Here is a 19,512-nt window from a genome sequence, read left to right as displayed (position 1 = left end):
CTCCAGGCTAAACAGCCCCAGGTCTCTCAAGCTTTCCCTCTCAGAGTGATGCTCCAGGTCCCTCAGCATCTTTGTAGCCTCTGCTGGACTCTCCAATAGTTCCCTGTCTTTCTTAAACTGGGGAGCCCAGCAGTGGGCCCAGTACTCCAGATGTGGCCTCACTAGGGCAGAGTAGATGGGGAGGATAACCTCCCTTGACCTGCTGGCACCCCAGGACCATCTTTATCCCTCTTGCTCACCAGGGCATGTTGCTGGCTCACGGTGAACTTATTGTCCATTAGCTCTCCCAGGTCCTTCTCTACAGAGCTGCATTACACCAGGTCAGCTCCTAACCTCACCCCTGTTGAACTTCATGAGGTTCTTCTTCCCCAACTCTCCAGCCCCTCCAAGTCTGGATGAATGGCAGCACATCCTGGCGTGCATCAGCCACTCCTTCCCATGTCTATCATCATTGTGACAGCGAGCAGTGACCCATTTCTCCAGGCAGGGCCCCTAAATCATCATGGTGCTCTGAAGCCACTCCTGGATAGCCCATTTCAGCCACTGCAGACTGACAGCAGCTTGTCCACAGGCTCTTCTCTGCAGGAGAGAGGTCTCCTGGGAACCTCAGACCATCTGACATGTGCTGTCATACGAGGATGAACTCACACCATGCAACATTTAGCTGTGCAGTGACAAATGAAGCCTGCTGTAGGAGAGCAAAGGAAGGAAGCAAGCCCTGCCAATGAATAGAGGAGGAAAGGGAAAAGCTGATGTCTGGTGTCTCTATCATACATGTTCTAGTGGCTTTTACAATGCAGTTTTGATTCCCTTTCTGCTCTCTGGCTCCTTTTGAGTACTCAAAAGTGCACTGAGGTAGGAATCTTGACACACTGAAGCCATCCATTGAATGAAAACAGAATGTTTGACAGCAGAAGAATTAAGCTTTAATCATATGGCAATGCAATATGCTGATCTTCTGGGCCAACTTCTGCCTTAAGCTCAGATATTCCTGTCTGGCTGAAATCAACAGAAAATTCATGTGCAATCAGAGAATGCTTTAGATTGGAAGAGACCTTTAAAGTTGAAGATGTCCCTGCAGTGAACAGGGACATCTTCAACTAGAGCAGGTTGCTCACAACCCTAAACAACCTGACCTGGAATGGTTCCAGGGATGAAGCATCTACCATCTCTTTGGGCAACCTGGGCCAGTGTCTCACCACTCTCAGTGTAAAAAAAGTCTTCCTCACATCTAGTCTAAATCTCCCTCATTTAGTTTAAAGCTATCACCCCTTGTGCTGTCACAGCAGGTCCTGCTAAAAAGTCTGTCCCCAGCTTTCTCACAGGCCCCCTTAGGTACTGAAAGGCCACAAGAAGGTCTCCTTGGAGCCTTCTCTTGGCTGAACAACTCCAACCTTCTCAGCCTGTCCTCACAGTAGAAGGGTTCCAGCCCTTGGATCATTTTGGTGGCCTCCTCTGGCCCTGCTGCAAGAGGTCCATGTCTCTCCTGTGCCGAGGAATCCAGAGCTGGCCACATCATTCTAGGGGAGGTCTCACTAGACAAGAGTAGACTGGCAGAGTGCAGTGCAAAATCCAGCAGGCCACTGACACACAGGCAATCCAGAACACAACAGAAGGATCTTAGAATTGTCAGGGTTGGAAGGGACCTCAAGGATCAGCCAGTTCCAACCCCCCTGCCATGGGAAGGGACACCTCACACTAGAGCAGGTTGCTCAGAGCCACATCCAGCCTGGCCTTAAACACCTCCAGGGAAGAGGCTTCCACCACCTCTCTGGGCAATGTGCTCCAGTGTCTCACCACCCTCATGGGGAAGATAACCAGGAGGGCTGCTGTGCATAAGCAGGAAATCTGAGCCCTGCAAACAGGGGGTAAAACTTGTGCTCCAGCATGTTCTGCCTTCTCAGCAGCCGTGGTTTCCAACATGCTAACAATCCAGTTCCCCTTGTTTTCCAAAAGAACTGGAGATTATTGATGTTCTGCCAATGTTTGAATAAGGAGAGCTCGCTCAATCCCACCCTGTCCCAAGTCTGAGATGAACACCATGGGATCGGGGTGGGGACAGCAAATTCGTTGTGCAGAGAGGAGAGATGAAGAGCCCAGGAAGTCTCTTCAATGTTTTTCCATTATAAAGAAAACACTTGCCTGTAGCTGTAACCAAGAAGAGAGGCAGCCACCTCCTTTCCACCCCCCCCCACCCCCCCCCCCTTTTCCTTTTTTCTTCCCCTGTGTTTGGCAAATAAACCAACGCTAAGAGGACTTGGTTGGAAATGTTTGTGCTTGATTTATCTGAATAACAAAAGAACACAAAGCACGTTGATAGGGCAGCATTTGGCCTGCTTAAGCTGGAGAAGTGGAGAAGGGTAGAGGCTTATGTGTATTGCTTTGTGAAATGTGCCTTGGAATATGTTGCTCTGGGGAGATTTTCTGTCTTGTTGATAATGAAACCTTTTTGTGTCCCACAGGAGGTTTTATTGTTATGCTCTCCACAGGCTGGAGAGTAGCACCGTGGTTCAATTTAAGGGGTGGTACTAGTCCAGCTTCTAGTTTTGGCTATAGCTAGTAGAAAAAGATGCTCCTTTTTTTAGGAGGACAAACCCCAGAGTAGCAGGTGGCTGAACAACCTGCTCACTAGGGATGCTCTGAATTCAATAGAAACCATAGGTGGGGAGGAAGTTGGAACCACTGCCATGATAGAGAAAGAAGGAGTCCTTAAAGGGCAAAGAAACCACTTTCAGTATCCTGTTAGATTAGAGGTAACATTATAAAAAGGTCTTCCTGAGAGTCCTTCTAAGTTCTCAACAGCTGAAGACTTCTGTTAGGAGTGTTTAATTAAATCAATAACTCCAGAGAGAAGGCAAACATCGCAGAGAGGTCCAGCTGCCTGCTTAAATTCCAACAGCATCAAAGTCGGTACAAGTGCCACATTCTGGCTAAACAACTTAAGCAGCACAGCAGATTCGGTTTTGTTCTGAGATTTATGCCGCATTTAATCTTCAAGGAGCAATCAGTCTGCTCTCTAATGGGTTTGCCTAGCGCCTGGTAGTTTGGGAGGGTGAGACACAAGATGTTAATCTGCAAAGGGTGTCTGTGTGCTCATTCTAACCTGTATCAGACAGGCCAGTTCCAAACCATCCACACCACTCTTCATTCCGAAAAGGGGCGATTTGAAATGCAGAGGTGGCCTTTAATCGGTCCCCACTGAGAGCACTCACCCGCATAAGAATGAGCCCCGGGGGTGGTGGTGGTGGTGAAAAGCTGTTCCACAATACCCGAGGGACCAGGATTTCCAGGCAGCCAGCCTGAAAATGCCCACAAGCCATGAGGGGCCAAGCCTGATTTCTGGATGCGAGTTTGCTGGGGACAGCGGTGGCTTTTGCATCCTGAGCCTTCTGCCGGCCCCCATACTCACCCCCACCCTTATGCAGAGTGACTTTAGCCATCCCTTCACAGTTTACCCAGACTGTCTGTCACCTTCACCAGCTGAAAAAGGGCAAAGGGACCTTTGACCACGAGGAGCAGGAAACATCTGCACCCTCACCGTTTTCAACCCAAATCCACGCTCGCGTTCTGATGTGTTTTATTAAGCCGCCAGCCCTCGGAGGCTGAGGTTTTGCAGCCTGGAGTTAGCTGTTACATGAGATACTCAGGAAGTTATTTGCATGGACTGGATAAAAGCCTGTGGCAGCTGGGCGTGCTGCAGCAGCGAGTCGGAGCCCGCTGGATCGGCCACCAGCCCAAGGAATATCATTAGTTCCAGCTTCACAATGAGTTGTTTACTGGCCTTGGCTGCCTGTGGGAACGGCCAAGAAGAGCGGAGGAAAAGGAGAGACAAACACAATGCGAGCGAGAGGCGTTAGGTGGGAGGCTGGGCTTTAACAGCAGACTCAGGATTTCAAACCTATGGAACTGGAGAGGGCTGAAAAAGGAGTAAAAGGGCACCGGCTGCTCCACAGCGTACACAGGCTGGGGCAAACAAGCCATCTGCTGCATGACTCCCGCTGCCAGAAGATCCCCGTCCCTAGCCCAAGGGCTGATGTTTTAAAGGTAAGAGATAAAAAATAACAAGCTTTGAGCGGCTCTGCTGGCAGCCGGGGGGGCACTGCGAGGCGGCAGCGGCAGCTCTCGGGGTGAGCTGCACAGGCGGAGCGGCCACTTCCCCGGAGCGTTTGCAATTATGTCCCCGGACCTTTGAAAGCCTCCAGGTTTTCCAGCAGGAGCCCAGGGCTTTCAGAGCAAAGTGCTGGGGGACACGAGTCCAGACAGCTCCAGTCAGCTCCTCCGAGAAGATTTGAAAGACAAACCACAAACCTCGACCTAACCCGAGACGCATTTCTAGACCTGTTTAGAAAGACATTTTACTTTGCTGGCCAGCTTAGCTTTGCAGCCTCCTAGTCTTTACCCAGTGCTTTCCTGATTCCCAGCTCCCCCCTCTCCCCCTCACTTTTTAATTGGAAGGGAAACCAATTCCAGCCGCGCAAAGGAAAATCCACGATGAAACCAGCTTTCCTCCTGCTCATTACCATCGCCGGCATGGAGGCTCTGGCAGGCCGTGTCCGCCAGCTAATTGCTCAGGAAATCCGCGTTCCCTATTGTCGGGCTGTCCTTAAGCTGCTAATTCTGAACGGGGAGCTGCTGGCTGGGCTGGGCAGTGCTCTGGGAGGGAATACAGCTCTGGAAGGGATCGCAGCCCCGGCTGAGACCCGGGCGCGGGGCGGGCTCAGGCGCTAATAATACAGCCCTGGCCCAATGGAAAGCGGTTGCCGTCGAGACCCCCAAGAGTTCCCCCAGCCCACAGACCCTGCCCAGACATTGGGCCCATTCTTGCGTCCCGTTTCCCAAGACACGATGGCTGCAGCGCCGAGCAGTTTTGTTTCCTCTCGGAACAAAGGAAGGCAGCTCGCTACCAGTTGCTTTCGGCTGTAAAGATGAAGGGGTAACCGCCTAGGAAGCCGAGCGGGAGGCTCCGAAGTGCGGGACTCGGGCGGCTGCAAGACAAAAAGGCCAAATGGGGGCTGTCAGGGGGCACTCGGGCTGCGACCGCCGAGCCGCGGGCATAAGCCAGCCCCGGCCGCTCCGCCGTGGTAAGTTGCGATTTCCTCCCCTTTCTAAGTCAGCAGAGAGGCCTCCGGATTTCATCTCGGCTCTGCACGAAGCAGTGTGGGGTTTTCCGATGGCTCAGACAACAAATCTGCGGGAGGAAAAGCGGCCGGGGCTGGGCTCGGCTTGTACGTTTCAATGGAGATTAGCAGTGTTTTTTCTAGCGGGGCAGCTTCTCCTTCCTCTCGCCGGAGCCGTGCGATGGCTGGGATGGGAGAGGGGAATGTTTCTGCTTAAAGAGAGAAAGATGAGCGCCAGGGTTTTGGAAAGGAATCGCTGTGCGAGCTGCTCCTCCGCACTGTTGCTGTGGAAATCGTTCTGCTTCACATCGTAATCCTCATTGTGTCACCGCAGCTGACAAGTTAAGGACTTTTGTGTCTGTTGCTCGCTTCAGATTTGTGAAAAGCAGCCCCTGGTTAGCTTTGGGGTTATTTTTGGTGTATTTGAAGCCGGTATCCTAAAGACACTTAAGCATAAGCTTAAGAAAGCGTTGTATATAAATGTGACACAAACTTAGCCTCTCAGCTTACAATGGGACATGCTTTCAGCTTCGTGTAAGACGAGATCTGGTTCCACAAACAGTGTTAAAAACTGGCAGTTAAGTTGTATCTTTTACACTGCGAAACTTAACCCTTTTATTTATCACCTTGGCTTTCACTCGCGGCTAAAATCGACTCCTTTTAAGCTCAGTGGCAAAACTCCCCGAGAGAGAGAGAAAAAACCAAATCAAGCGCAGCTCTGAGGAGGTAGGAAAACTGGCCTCGGAAGTAAAATGAATGATGAACAACGTTCTTAATCTAGAGGGGCAGCTGCTTGGAAGAAATAGGATTTTCCACCATGCAAGCCCACTGCAGGAGAATTTGCAAGAGAAGTTTGGGGGGTTTTTAATGACACTCCCTAACCTCTGCCTGAGAGGAGACAACTGTGTGGCTTTGTATTGTTCCCCCATAAGGACAGAACAGTAAAACTCAGAGGATGGTAAGTGCAAAGTTCACAGGGCAGTGATAAGGATATTCCTCCCTCACAGCACTTTTCCATCTTCTTTCCCTAACTAGCATGCTGAAATGGGCAGGCAAACCATACTTGGTACTTTAGAGGGTTCAAAGCCTCTGGATTGTAAGGGAAAGTCCTGAAAGAGCTGGGAAGGAGGAAGAGTGGGGAAGGCTGAGCATACATTTCACTTTAATCCTTTGAGATTTAAAATGAGACTCCTCCTCAGCTGGGGTTAGGTCAGTTATCAGCATCAGTCTCTTCCAGATTCTGGAGGTAGGAGCTGAGCTCTGCACAGACAGACAAGCAGAGCACAGCAACTTGTTCACTTTGGGTCAGAGTAACAAGACAAAAATTGTGACAATGTGCAGTTTGAACTTTCTCTGATGCCTGAGCCCTGCAGCTTGTGCCAGGGAGAGGATGTGCTCCTGGCTGTAAGATGCTTGTCCTCCCCTCCAGCCTGGCACCCCATGGCTGCAGCACAAGAGCAGGAAGGGATTCAGGTGATTTTGCTCAAACTTAGGGACAGATCCTGGGGAAAGGGTGCAGTGTAGGAAAGTGTGTTACATCTGGAGCAGAGGGTGGGAGAAGATTGCCCCTGGGGAGAGCAGAAGAAAGCCAAACAACATGGGACTTGGTTATAATGCCACAGCACTTACAGCATGGCCCCTTGCAGCCATATGTATTTGTGCCAACGTCTGTGATGCATCTGTGCAGGCTGCAGCTCACTCTGCTTAAAGCATGTTTGAGTACCAGGGCTCAGTTTACTGGTCTGAGTGGTGCTGGCTGCCACAGATGATGTGATGGTCCCAGTCTGATGGCTCAGTGCTCCAGGATCACAAATAAGACACCAGTGAGCTGAGCTGGGACAGGACAGCTCCTGGAGCACAGCTCCAGCCTCAATAAGTCTTTCCAGGTGAAGTGTGCATGCAGAGACTCACTCTGCTGCTTCACACCTTGCTCCTCCTCTCTAAATAAGGATCCAGTTTAGTCTTGGGGAAGGGGAGCAACCACCTTTCACAAAAAGCAAATTCTCTCCTCAAAAATAGGAACTCTTTATCCATGAGAGCAGCCAGTGGCTCTGCAAGGCTTCCTCTAATGCACCATCTTCTCAATTCAGTCCCAGCAAAAGGGGTAAAGATCCACACTGCTTTGGAGCCAAGCTAGCCTCAGCTGACCCCAGCTGCAAGGAAAGTTCTCTGAATCATTTGTAACAGTTTGGTTTGGTTTTGCAGAAAAAGGAAAGCCTCTTTCTCTTGGCAAGTGAAACTGAGGGACATTCATCAGGCCCTGAGCCCCGAGACAAAGGTGCACGATAGCAAGAGAGCAGCTTGCTTGCTCTGTACATAACATGATGTCATCATACTTTGAGTACCTATTATGCCTGTAAACAGACAGCCATGACAGAAGCCTCTCTTTTCATCTCATCACATTCCCATTTTAGTTTCTTGAATCTGCAGCTAAGGCATCTTCTTCTCCAGAGCCCAGAGGCTTTTAGGTGGTGAATAGGAACTGCCACGTTTAGCAGTAAAAGCAGCATCTCTCACACAGTGTCCCAGTGTCATGCCCCTGCTCTCGGTATTAGGGATCTAATTTCTAACAGGCTTCACTCACTGGCTACAATTTGATGGTTTTTTGCATTGGGGAGTAATTTCTTACTTGTTTTAAGGCATCACTGCAAATGTACCCTCTGTAGTTGCTACTGAAAACCAGCACAGGCTCCTGCTGTGCATCCTCATGCCTCCTTTCATCATACACCACAGAATGTTTGCCAGAAGCTTCATGGTTTTTCCCCAGAGGGGAGGTGATGGAGGTGGCATGAAAATCCCAGTCATGCCTCCAAACTTCTTGCTGAGATAGGTGCACCAAGGTGAAGCAGGGACCCAGCAGCTCCAGGAAGGGACCATCCATCTTCAGCGCTCAAACTGCATGAGCCTAAGGCTGACAATACCCACCCCCTCCATGCTGTTCTCAGAAGACAGCCCTCAAACCTTCACCCCACCCTGAAAACGAAGGCAATTTGAGTGAAGAAAGCTCTATTTTGTCAGTTTCCTCCAGTAAGTGCATGCAGGGCACAGATCCTTCAAGGCCCCGAGCACCTTCTGCCCCACTGAAGGACCATGCTCAACACAGGGAAACCTGATGCACATCCCCGAGCCCAACCGAGCTTGCAAAAGCTGAAATGGGTGTTTGTGCTGTGGTGCTGGGTGGCTGGCAGCTTGTTGGTGCTAATGTATGCAAGGGGAAAATAAAAAGCTTACAAGCTTTGGATAAACAGAGGTGAAAGTTCAGCTCTGCTTCAGCAGAGGAACAAGCCCAGAGGTGATGCTTGAGTGAAAGGAGGATTCATGCAGCAGCAGGCACCTAGTGCAAAGGCAACAAGGAGCCAAAAAGCCAAGCAATCACCAAGGAACCACTGGAAATGGTGTCACTGCAAGAAAAGAAAGGAAGCTTTTTGGGCAGAATGCTGACTGGAGAGAGCTTTGGAACTGTAAGCAAATAAACTGAGTCCTGTTGTTGGATTCCCTGTTGGCTCAGGGAAACAGGAGGCTCTTATTTTGTATTTATTTTTTTTTTTCCTTAGCCATGCTTTGTAAATAAGCAGGATCACATCAAAGCCATAGCCACCTCCATCACCAGCTTCTCCTCCTGACTGAAAGCCACCTGGGTCAAACAGTGTCACTCAGCTTTTTGTCCCCTTGCATCCAAATCTTCTCTATTGAGTCTAGCAATTATAAAGGGATCTACCCTTAGAGTGAGAGACCTGAGGTCAAAAAAATCCAGCAGTCCTATAGCTCTCCATCATCACATTGAGGTTCCTTTGCAAGCAGAAAAAGTGTCCCTAAGTGAAAGAGTAAAATGAAGCAAACGTTGCTGGGAAGTTCGCCGTGAATTCTGTCATTCCTGGGCTGTGGAGCAGCCCCTCTGAAAGCAGCAGTGGGTAGGGAAGGCCGAAGCACATCAAGGGTTAAGGGGATGATGTAAATGGAGAGAGACATTCCCAGTGAAAACAAAAAGAGAGTCATGCCCTGAGGATCAGTGTCTGAATCTGGGGTAAGTCGGTTCACTATTCTCTTCAGAAGGAAACATTTTAATTAGCTCAACACAAAACAGATACAGCACTGAGGAGTCACCATGAGCAGGAAATGCTTTGTAAGTCTCAGAGGACAGTTAGGAGACAACGGCAGTGCTGACCAATTGAAAAAGGAAAAAAAAGAGCAGAAAAGGATAACAATGCCTTTAGGATTAGGTCCCATAGGCTCCAGTTCCCACCTCCCCACTCCATCTTGGAGAATGATTAAAGTCGGGCCCTGCTGAAATTCGTGCACTGAGACCCAAGCAGCAGAAAGCAGCTGCTGAACTTGGAGGGTCTGCAAGGGTTCTCGGACAATCAATCAAAGCCACCTCGTGTAGGGAGCAAAGGAGCAGCCGGCGCACTCCCACCTTCCCACAGCAAGTTCCCAGGATCACTCCTGATGGCTGAGTGAGGGGAAACGTCTCATGAGCTCCCCTGTTTTGTTTCGCTCCTCTCAAAGAGGAGCTGAAAAGCAGACAGCGAAACCTGAGCGAAAGGATCAGGAGTAACTCCGGATTTCACCTTCCCACCAGGTGCGGTGGACGTCGCTACAGCACCGCAAGCAGTGGGAAAGGAAAGTGCCGAGGGTCTGGAGGACCGTCGCACAAGAAGTGTCAAAGCCATGAATAAGAGCCTTCCTGCCTTGTCTTTTATGCTAATCAGCAGAGGTGGTCTCCCTCTTTTGCCCAGAATACCAGCCGGGCATTCACTCTGATAAAACCCAGGGAAGAATGGCTCTTTGAAGCTACAGAGACCTTTGCCTGGACTTCAAAGTCACGCTTCTGGCTACTTGTTGGGGTTTTCCCCTCTCTTTTCTTTTCCCTACTGTTCTCAAATACATCACTTAGGATTAGTAAATGAAAGAGATTAAAGCCCTTCTGCTCGGCCATCGCTTCATACAGTCAACAGTGCTTTGCTTACAGGCAGCTGCTTCATTTCCCACTGTCTAATCCCAACCTTTCTCCTGCTCCTACCACACCACGGAAGAAACACAGCAGAATCACAGAATCCCAGCGTGGTGAGGGCTGGAAGGCACCTCTGGGGATCATCCAGTCCTACCCCCCTGCTAAAGCAGGGTCACCTACAGCAGGTTGCCCACGGTCACAATGCCCAGGTGGCTTTGAGGTGTCTCCAGAGAGGGAGACTCCACAGTCTCTCTGGGCAGTCTGCTCCAGGACTCTGGCACCCTCACAGGAATTAAATTTTTCCTTCTGTTCAGATGGAACCTCCTGATTTCAGTTTATGCCCATTGCCCCTTGTCCTGTTACTGGGCACCACTGATAAGATCCTGGCCCTATCCTCTTGACCCCTGCTCCCTTTAGCTGTTGATGAGCACTGGAAAAATCCCCATTCAGGCTGCTCCTCTCCAGGCTAAACATCCCCAGAACTCTTAGCCTTTCCTCCTCAGAGAGATGCTCCAGGCCCCTCAGCATCTTTGCAGCCTGTCAGGATCTCTCTGGATGGCATCCCTTCTCTCAAATGAGAATTGAACAAGTGAGAATTGGCAGAAAGATTTACAGAGAGTGTTTCTTATTGATCTGTTAAATATCCTTAAACGTAAACACACTTATCTAGCAAGAATATGGATTCAACCAGTTGCAGTCAGTCTGTACCTGCCTGTAGTGTTCAGCCTAGAAGAATCCAAGTCCTACAGCCTCATGCAGAAAGATCTATGTGAAATGTTTCCCCAAACAACAACCCCCCTTCCCCCCCCAATCTTTTTTGAACCTTCTACATAATTCAAGTGGAATGAAGGAGGAAAATGTACCCCAAGAAACTATGAAGTTTGTGGCTGTAAAGCCATAGCCTCGTGCTCAGTGCTGGGAGCGAACTATACAATGATTGCAACAACTGGGTGAGAGACAGGGAAGCAAAAGCTCTCCAGTGAATGCAGTTCTTGTCAAGAGAAGGCATAAAGTAGGAGCTGTGCCCAAGGAAAAGAGCTTATTTCCAAGGTCAGGATCAGAGCTCATCAAAACACAACAGGTGCTGCCATAACCTAGAGACACTGCTGGACAAAACCCAGGTAACCCCCCTAAAACCACAGCATCCCCACCTTGTGGTTCATCAGGTTTTGGACTCAGGACCTTCAAAACCTTTGTCTTACAAGAGCAAGAGGTGACCTGAGTACACAGAGTGCTAATCCAGAAAGAGATCCTTCAGATTTGAACGCTTCTCACGTTTGGTTAGTATCAGATCTTACAAGAAAAGGCTGAGCAGGGTGGAATTACTTCAGTGAAGGCACACAGGATGTCCTACATATTCAGACTGATAAAGCTACATCCCTCTTACAACTCACATGAGAAACAACCTGAGGAGGCAAAAATGCCTGTCCCAAACGTCACCCTTTTTTCTGACCTCGGTTTGATGGACTTGTGGAGGATGGGGTGGGTGTGAGGCAGAAAGAAAGGACTTCACAGAACTACAGAATCAGATTTGAAAGTCTGCTTTTCACACAGAATCCCAGCATGGTGCAGGTTGGAAGGGACCAGCCCAACCCCTCTGCTAAAGCAGGGTCACCCACAGCAGGTTGCCCAGGATCACAGTGTCCAGGTGGGTTTGGAATGTCTCCAGAGAAGACTACTCCACAACCTTGGGCCAGGGCTCTGGCACCCTCACAGGAGAGAAGCTGTTCCTCATGTTACCCATGGAATCTCCTGGGTTCCAGTTTGTGCCCATTATCACTTATCACATCACTGAGTATGACTGAAAAAAGCCTGGTCCCATCCTCTTGCCCTCTCCTCTTAGATCTCGATCAGCATGGAGAGCATTCCTCCCTCAGTCTGCTCTTCTCCAGGCTAAACCAACACACAACAAAAGCATTGGTAGGGAGTTTTTTTTTCCCCATAGCCAAGCAATAGCAGTGGTGGAGGTGGTGTGCACAAAGAGCATCCTACTGCTTTCATCCTTAGTGGAAAGGAAGGAAAGTGACTTTTACATTCAGAAAAGTCAAAGCTGTAAACTCACTCCGCAGAGTTTAAAGGATGTGGCTGAGTTTCAAAGCGACATGTCAGCTTGTTTAAACACCTCAGTGTTGGAAGGTAAACAACTTGAGCCTGTATTTGAAAAGCTATGACTTCATTAGACAATTGCTGGCAGGCAATTCTCATTCATCCCTGCACAAAAAAAATACTGGGATTTTACCACGTGGTTGTCTGCTGCAGAGCAAGGGAGGGGGGGAAAGAATGAAGTGATGCAGCACCTTCTCTCCTGTGCAACAAGGATCTGGGTCAGGCTGCTGGCAGTAGTCAAGGTAAGCAGTTCAAAGCTGCTGTGTCAGGCTGTGTTTTGGGGTGCAGCCAAGATCCTGTGCACAGCCTGGAGAGTGGGGTTTGCATCCACCTCCAAGGGACATGGCTCTGTAAGGTTTTGAAGGACACCTAATCCCTCTCAGAGGTTGGCTCCAGACATGAAACCTGGGGAGGGAGAGTCTGGCACACCTATTATTTACGCTCTGCAGAAGGATCTGCTTGTGGAGGCTGTGTTTCAGTATGAACAGAACTTGCTGCTGATGGAGGTAACATGCAGCCTCCTATACTGAAAGGCAGCTCCCAGCCAAGAAATGAATGCATTAGGCTGAGGGCTAAGCCAGCAGGCACAGCTACTCCTGTTAAAGCTCATGTGTGCTTTTGAATCCAGCTAAGCTCTTGTTTAAAGGCATTTCAACTTGTAGATTATTTAGATTACCAGGCATTCAGAGTGCACCTTTGAGATTTCACTACTAGCATCTTGACAGGCTTAAATGCTTGGTATCCTTCTGAGGCCCTTTCACAATAAAGTTCATTTAGCCATCAATTCAGTTGGAGGAACCCTGGGGTGAGTGCAAAGCACAAAGGGGTGCAAGGGATGTTTTGCTCTGCCCACCTGTCCCCAAAGCCCTGTGCAGTTTGCATAATGAGTTCCCCCTCACATGTGCTGTGGAGCAAGCCCCAGCAGTGGATTAGCCTCCTCTGTCATTGCCACATAATCAACAGTGATCAGATAAGGGCACACCTATTGCTGCTCTGAACATTTGCTAATGAAGGATATCATCACAGATGTAGGATTCAAATAAATGAAATGAAAGATTAGGTTCAACAGGCCAAGTGCAAGGTCCTGCACCTGGATCAGGGCAATCCCCTGTAATCAATCCAGGCTAGGGGATGAAGTATGGAGAGAGCTAAGAGAAGGACTTGGGGTGATGGGTGAAAAGCTGGACAGGAGTTGTTAATGTGCTCATGTTTGAAACAGACCTTTAAGATCAAGTCCAACCACTAACCCAGCACTGCCAGATCACCACCAAACCATGTCCCTCAGCACCACATCTACATGGCTTTCAAACCACTTCATGGACAGACTGCATCACCTCCCTGGGCAGCCTGTTCCAGACCTAGACAACCCTTTTGGAAGAAATTGTTCCTTGTGTCCAACCTAAATCTGCCCTGGTGAAACTTAAGGCTGTTTCCTCATGTCCTATTGCTTATGGGAAGAGACTGACCCCCACCTCAGTCCAGCCTCCTTTCAGGCAGCTGTAGAGTGAGATCTCCTGAACCTCCTTTTCTCTAGGCCAAACACCCCCAGTTCCTTCAGCCACTCCTCACAGGACTCATGCTTTAGACCCTTCACCAGCTTTGTTGCCCTTCTCTGGACCCACTCCAGTACCCTCAACATCCTTCTTGCAGTAAGGAGCAGGGTGCAAAGGTGAGGTACCATCTGCTCTCTGGGTTTTTGTAAAGCCTGCTGGTGTCCAGGCTCTCCCAGGTGAGGGCAGGACTTGCACCTTGTGAATGGCAAAGCTGTGACCATTACACCACTCTCAACGCTTGATGTTTTACCACTTGACTTCCCTGACAGCCTGCGTGCAAGAAAGCTGTCAGTGTGAGCTTTCCCGAAAGGAAAACATGTGGGAAACATTTGATTTTGATCACTTTGCATCCCAAATCGTCCTGGTTCCACGCTTTCTTAACCCACTTTGTTTGTATGTTGCCATTTCCACCTTTAACCTCCATTACAAGTCTGTTGTGGCAACCACGTTGTCAGAGGATCGCTTTCTGGAAGGGATCCTGCTCCTCACAAGGGTTTCACCTCTCTAAATTACTCCACAGTTGTAGCTGCTAAGTCTTAGATTACTAACAGATTACAAACTTTGTGTCATTTTCATTGATTTGCTGTGGTTTACAAGGCAAAGGTTTTTTCCCCTTAGTTACAGAACTTTGCTCCACGTTTCCAAGATGTAAACCACTGCAGGTTGCGACTCAAACTCTCCTGGCTCTAGTGAGGGAGACTTTCCAACTCCCTGTTCTCACAGGCATTGAAAATAGCACTTAGAACAGCACTAAGAGCATCAAGACAGTTCAGAAAGCACTTACCTCAACTCTGCACTTCCCTGAAGCTTGCTGCTTTGGGCCAAAGTCTTAGAGGAACGTGGCTTAGGAGATTTCCCAGATTCCAGGGATCTGATCCTTTGCAAAGACAAGAAATGAAATGGAGGTGTCAGTACAGCTTGGAGGAGAGGCCTTTCTTTAAAGCATTTTAGATTTGCCCAAGTAAGTTTTAAAAAGGCCTTTTCAAAGTAATACCTTCCCCCCCGCCCCAAATGTTAGGAGGAAAAGCTGCAGCATTTTTCCAGAGGTGGGAAGAGTAAGTTTGGAAAGCAGCTTTGAAAAAACATTGCTGAAATACCACATTCTTGGTCTTCCCTTTGCAAAGGAGGTGTGGGGATGCACCTATCTCCAAGTAGAGGATTAGGGAAAGCCCAAGTTAGAACAGGCACTCAAAGGTCACCCACTCCCTGCTGCAGTCAGCAAGGACACCTTCATCCAGAGGACGTTGCTCAGAGCCCCACACGACCACCTCTCCAGGCAACCTGGGGCAAGGTGTCATCACCCTCAGAGAAAAACATTTCTTCCTTCTGTCTAGTCTGAATCTTCCCTCTTTCAGTTTCAAACCATCACCCCTTGTCCTGTCACAACTGGCCCTGCTACAGAGTCTGTCCCCAGCTTGCTTTCAGGTCCCTTTACATAACAAAGGGTCACAATAATGCCTTCTGCAGGCTGAACAACCCCGACTCTCTCAGCCTGTCCTCACAGCAGAGGGCTTCAAGCCCTTCGATTATGGCTATGGCTTCCTCTAGACCCACTCCAACAGCTCCATGTCTCTGCTGTGCTGAGGACTCCAGGGCTGGACCCAGCACTGCAGGTGAGGTCTCAGCAGAGTGGAGCACAGTCAGAATCCCCTCCCTTGTCCTGCAGCCCAGGACATGGTTGGCTTCTGGGCTGTGAGTGCACATCGCTGGCTCATGTCCAGCTTTTCACCCACCAGCACCCCCAAGCCTTCTCTGCATGGCTGCTCTCCATCATTCCATCCCCCAGCCTGTGGGTGACAGTGGGAACCACCCCAACTGAGCCGTAGAACCTTGCACTTGGCCTTGTTGAGCCTCATAACATGCACACAGTCCTTGTGATCCAGGTCCTGGATGGTTCCTGTCCCTCAGGTATGTCAACTGCAGCACTCAGCTTAGTGCCCCCTGCAAACTTGCTGAGGGCTGCACTTAATCCTGTGAGATTAACATAGGTTTGGCATTTTTAACACTTTGTTAGCACAGGTTTGTGGTTTTTTTTAATACAGGTTTGAAGCTTTTTCCTGGCTCTTCTGTAACAGAACAGGATGAAAACCAAGAGGACTTTCATCTCTGCACAGTTAAAAGCAACCATTAAAACTTTCATCTTCTTTCTCCTCTCATTACAAGTCTAAGTGAATGTTTCTGGCTGATTCTATACCTTGGTAATGTTGTGGGTCCATGATTTAATTTCTTTCCAAACACACTGGGCCAATTCCATCTCACATTTTAAAGAGAATCCTTTCCAAGTGGAAAGTTGGAATTAGCCATGGACTCTCTTTCCTAATGAGAGGATGAGGGATGATGAGAGAAGGAAAGACTGAGTACAATGACTGCTGTGTTCAACTTTGAAAACCCCCAATAATAGTGGAATTTATAAAAGGCTACCTTGAAAACTAATTGCTGGGTTTGTTTGCATATCCATTCGTTTGGGAAGGAAAAAATAACCTCCTTCCTGTGAGGGTGCTGGAGCCCTGGAGCAGGCTGCCCAGAGAGGTTGTGGAGTCTCCTTCTCTGGAGAGATTCCAAACCCACCTGGACATTGTGATCCTGGGCGACCTGCTGTGGGTGACCCTGGACTGGGTGATCTCCAGAGGTCCTTCCCAAGCCCTACCAGGCTGGGATTCTGGAAAGCGTCTGTGTTCTCTTGCACGGCCAGCTTCAGGTGCCAGCAGGTGGCAGGACTGATGGCATCTGTTTCTCTCTCCTTTAGGATGAAAGGATTCAGGGCAGAGACGTGGTAGCGAGGTTTGGAGCCCCCTTCCTGGAATGCACTTCCTCGGGAAGAGAGGAGGTCGCTGCCTGATTTTATGGATGTCACTGAAGTAGACTTTGAAGCTCTTTGGAAGCACATCCCAAACTTGGCATGGGAAACCACAGCAACAATCATACCTGCTTGACAGATGATTCCTTTAAGTACAACTTGTACGGCGCCGTGTACAGCGTGGTCTTCATCCTGGGTTTGATTACGAACTGTGCCTCCCTCTTCGTCTTCTGCTTCCGCATGAAGATGCGCAGCGAGACGGCCATCTTCATGACCAACCTGGCCGTCTCCGACCTGCTTTTCGTCTTCACCCTGCCCTTTAAGATCTTTTACAACTTCAACAGGCACTGGCCTTTCGGAGACAGCCTCTGCAAGATCTCAGGCACGGCTTTCCTCACCAACATCTACGGGAGCATGCTGTTCCTCACCTGCATCAGCGTCGACCGCTTCCTCGCCATCGTCTACCCCTTCCGCTCCCGCACCATCAGGACCAGGAGGAACTCCGCCATAGTCTGCGCCGGCGTTTGGATACTGGTCCTCAGCGGCGGCATTTCGGCCTCCTTGTTCTCCACGACCAACGTTTCCAACACCAGCACCACCTGCTTCGAAGGTTTCTCCAAGCGTATCTGGAAAACCTACCTGTCCAAGATCACCATATTTATTGAAGTGGTAGGCTTCATCATCCCTTTGCTGCTCAACCTGACCTGCTCCTCTCTGGTTCTCAGGACGCTCCGGAAACCCGCCACCTTGTCTCAGATTGGGACAAACAAAGAGAAGGTGCTGAAAATGATCATCGTGCACGTGGCCATCTTCGTCGTGTGCTTCGTGCCGTACAACTCCATCCTCTTCCTCTACGCCCTCGTGCGGTCCCAAGCGATAGCCAACTGCTCCTTGGAGAGGTTCGCCAGGACAATGTACCCCATCACCTTGTGCATCGCCACCATGAACTGCTGCTTCGACCCATTCATCTACTACTTCACGTCAGAATCCTTCCAGAAGTCCTTCAACATCAAAACCCAGATCAAAATGGATTCTCTCTTCAAGACCGAGACCCCTCTGACAAAGACTGCGCTCCCGGCGCCGCAGGACGAGATCAGCGACCAGGCCATCACCAACGGAGGAGACCCGACATCTGAATCGCACTTCTAGGGAGATGTTTACACGTGGAGCTGTGCCCCCAGTAGCTTTCTGAGCAACACCATGTGTGAAAGAGCTGTTTCAGAGAATATGGCTTCATCTGTGGGGTTAATGAAGCTAGGGGGGGGAATAACTAGACAGGTAGAGCAATCCTTACACTGGGATAGTCCCAACGGACGCAACAGGTGAACAGGAGATAAAACCCCTGCTGGGTCTCCCTTAGGAGACAGGTAACAGCGTGTGCACCAACTAAAGCAGCCGTTCTGTTCCCTCTTTAATCAGAAGATGCCAACATTTGGCACTGTGTTTCCCTCCCTTCCCCCAGCAGCTGACTTGGGACCAGCTGGAAAATAGCAAGTTCTAATTTCCTTAGAGATGCCTACCAACACTTCATGCCTTCTGAAGATGCCTCAGCATATCTTAACTCAGTAACTCCCCACACTATGATGTATGTTTGCTTGAAAAGGCGTAATAAAAGCTTTTGGCTTTTCCTTATTCCACTGCAAGAGTTTGACTAGACAGAGGCGTGCTGCACCGCCGGTGTGGAGAGGAAACAACTGGTGTGAAAGCAGGCAAAACGTTGCTGGGTGATAGAAAAAGCAGTGAGATAAAACAAAACAAAGAATCACTTATGCAGTTCTGAAGGGAGAAGTTCCATTCTTGTCAGGTGAAGCTGTCTGTACCTCCAGGGAGAGGTAAAAAGCTCTGCTGCACCTGGGGCTTTCACATCCCAAGGGATTGTGTGTGACTGCTCCTGCTAAGGGCCAGAGTATGAGGTCAGCTGAAAGAAAGGGTCTGAAACCCCAGAGCTCTTGCAAGGGCAGAGCTCTGGTTGGGGCATGGTGGTTCTTAAGCCTTTCAGCTGCACTCCAAGTGCTGACCTTGAGCTGCTTACATTTCTGGTGCATGAGCAGATTGTTATGCCAAGCAACCCTACTAAGGAGTGTGTTTGGATACAGACATCCAATTAAGAGAAGATCTTGGAAGTGATTGCTTGCTGGCTTTTGCTCTGCAGCCAACTAATTAGGTGGTCTCAGAGCTACTCCAAAATAGAACAAGTCAAACAAGTTGGCCACTCTCTGTTCTTAGCTGTGACAGCACTGTTTGCTTGTTTTTCAATTGCTTTATTACAGATCCTGCCTTTTATAGGTATAGAAAGATGTAATCATAGAATTGTTTCAGTTGGAAGAGACCTTTAGAATCTAGTCCAACCATTAGCTAACTCTACCAAGCCTGGTGCTGAGCCAGGCTCCTCAGCACTATCTCTCTGCATCCGGGGATGGGGATTCAACCACCACCCTGGGGAGCCTGTTCCAGTGTTTGGTAACCCATTCCACGAGGAAGTTTCTTCTGATATCCTCCCTTGGCACAACTTGAGGCCATTTCCTTTCATCCTATTGCTCATAACCAGGGAGAATAAATCAACCCCCACTTTGCTACCACCTTCTTTCAGGTAGTTGTAGAAAACAAGAAGGTTCCCCCTCAGCCTTTTCTTCTCCAGGCTACACAACCCCGCTTCCCTCAGCCACTCCTCACCAGCCCTGTTCCCCAGACCATTCTCCATCTTTCTTGCCCTTCTCTGCACCAACTCCAGGACCTCAACCTCCTTCTTGAAGTGAGGGCCCTAAAACTGAACACAGCACTCGAGGTGTGGCCTCAGCAGTGCTGAGCACAGGGGGACAATCACTTCCCTGGTCCTTCTGGTGACACTATTACTGATACAGGCCAGGATGCTGTTAGCCTTCTTGGCCACCTGAGCACACTGCTGGCAAGCCAGCTCTCTGTATGTCACTGCATTTCATTAGCTGTTTCATTTCTTGCTCTTGATTCATATTTGAAGGTCTACTGACT

At 49.4% G+C, this 19,512-nt stretch overlaps 2 protein-coding genes across 2 annotated transcripts in view; one reads left to right on the top strand and one right to left on the bottom strand.

Annotated features, from left to right (window-relative positions):
• The window catches only part of CYSLTR1 (cysteinyl leukotriene receptor 1), an 83,306-nt gene extending 68,764 nt beyond the window's left edge, over window positions 1-14,542 (bottom strand). The window contains exon 1 of the mRNA XM_009896862.2: window positions 14,512-14,542. The gene's annotated coding sequence lies outside the window, so the exon portion shown is untranslated. The remainder of the gene's footprint in view (window positions 1-14,511) is intronic.
• On the top strand, window positions 3,403-18,249 carry LPAR4 (lysophosphatidic acid receptor 4). The gene is made up of 2 exons (XM_009896863.2): window positions 3,403-4,044; window positions 16,474-18,249. Exon 2 carries the CDS (start codon window positions 16,627-16,629, stop codon window positions 17,671-17,673), a length of 1,047 nt encoding a protein of 348 aa, XP_009895165.1. The 5' UTR covers window positions 3,403-4,044; window positions 16,474-16,626; the 3' UTR covers window positions 17,674-18,249.
• The last annotated feature ends 1,263 nt before the right edge of the window (window positions 18,250-19,512 follow it).

This window comes from Dryobates pubescens, chromosome 18 (genome assembly GCF_014839835.1).
Source record: "Dryobates pubescens isolate bDryPub1 chromosome 18, bDryPub1.pri, whole genome shotgun sequence".
In the NCBI taxonomy this organism is placed as follows: Eukaryota; Metazoa; Chordata; class Aves; order Piciformes; family Picidae; genus Dryobates; species Dryobates pubescens.
Note: the sequence above shows the minus strand (reverse complement) of the source record. Positions and strands in the feature narration are given on the sequence as shown.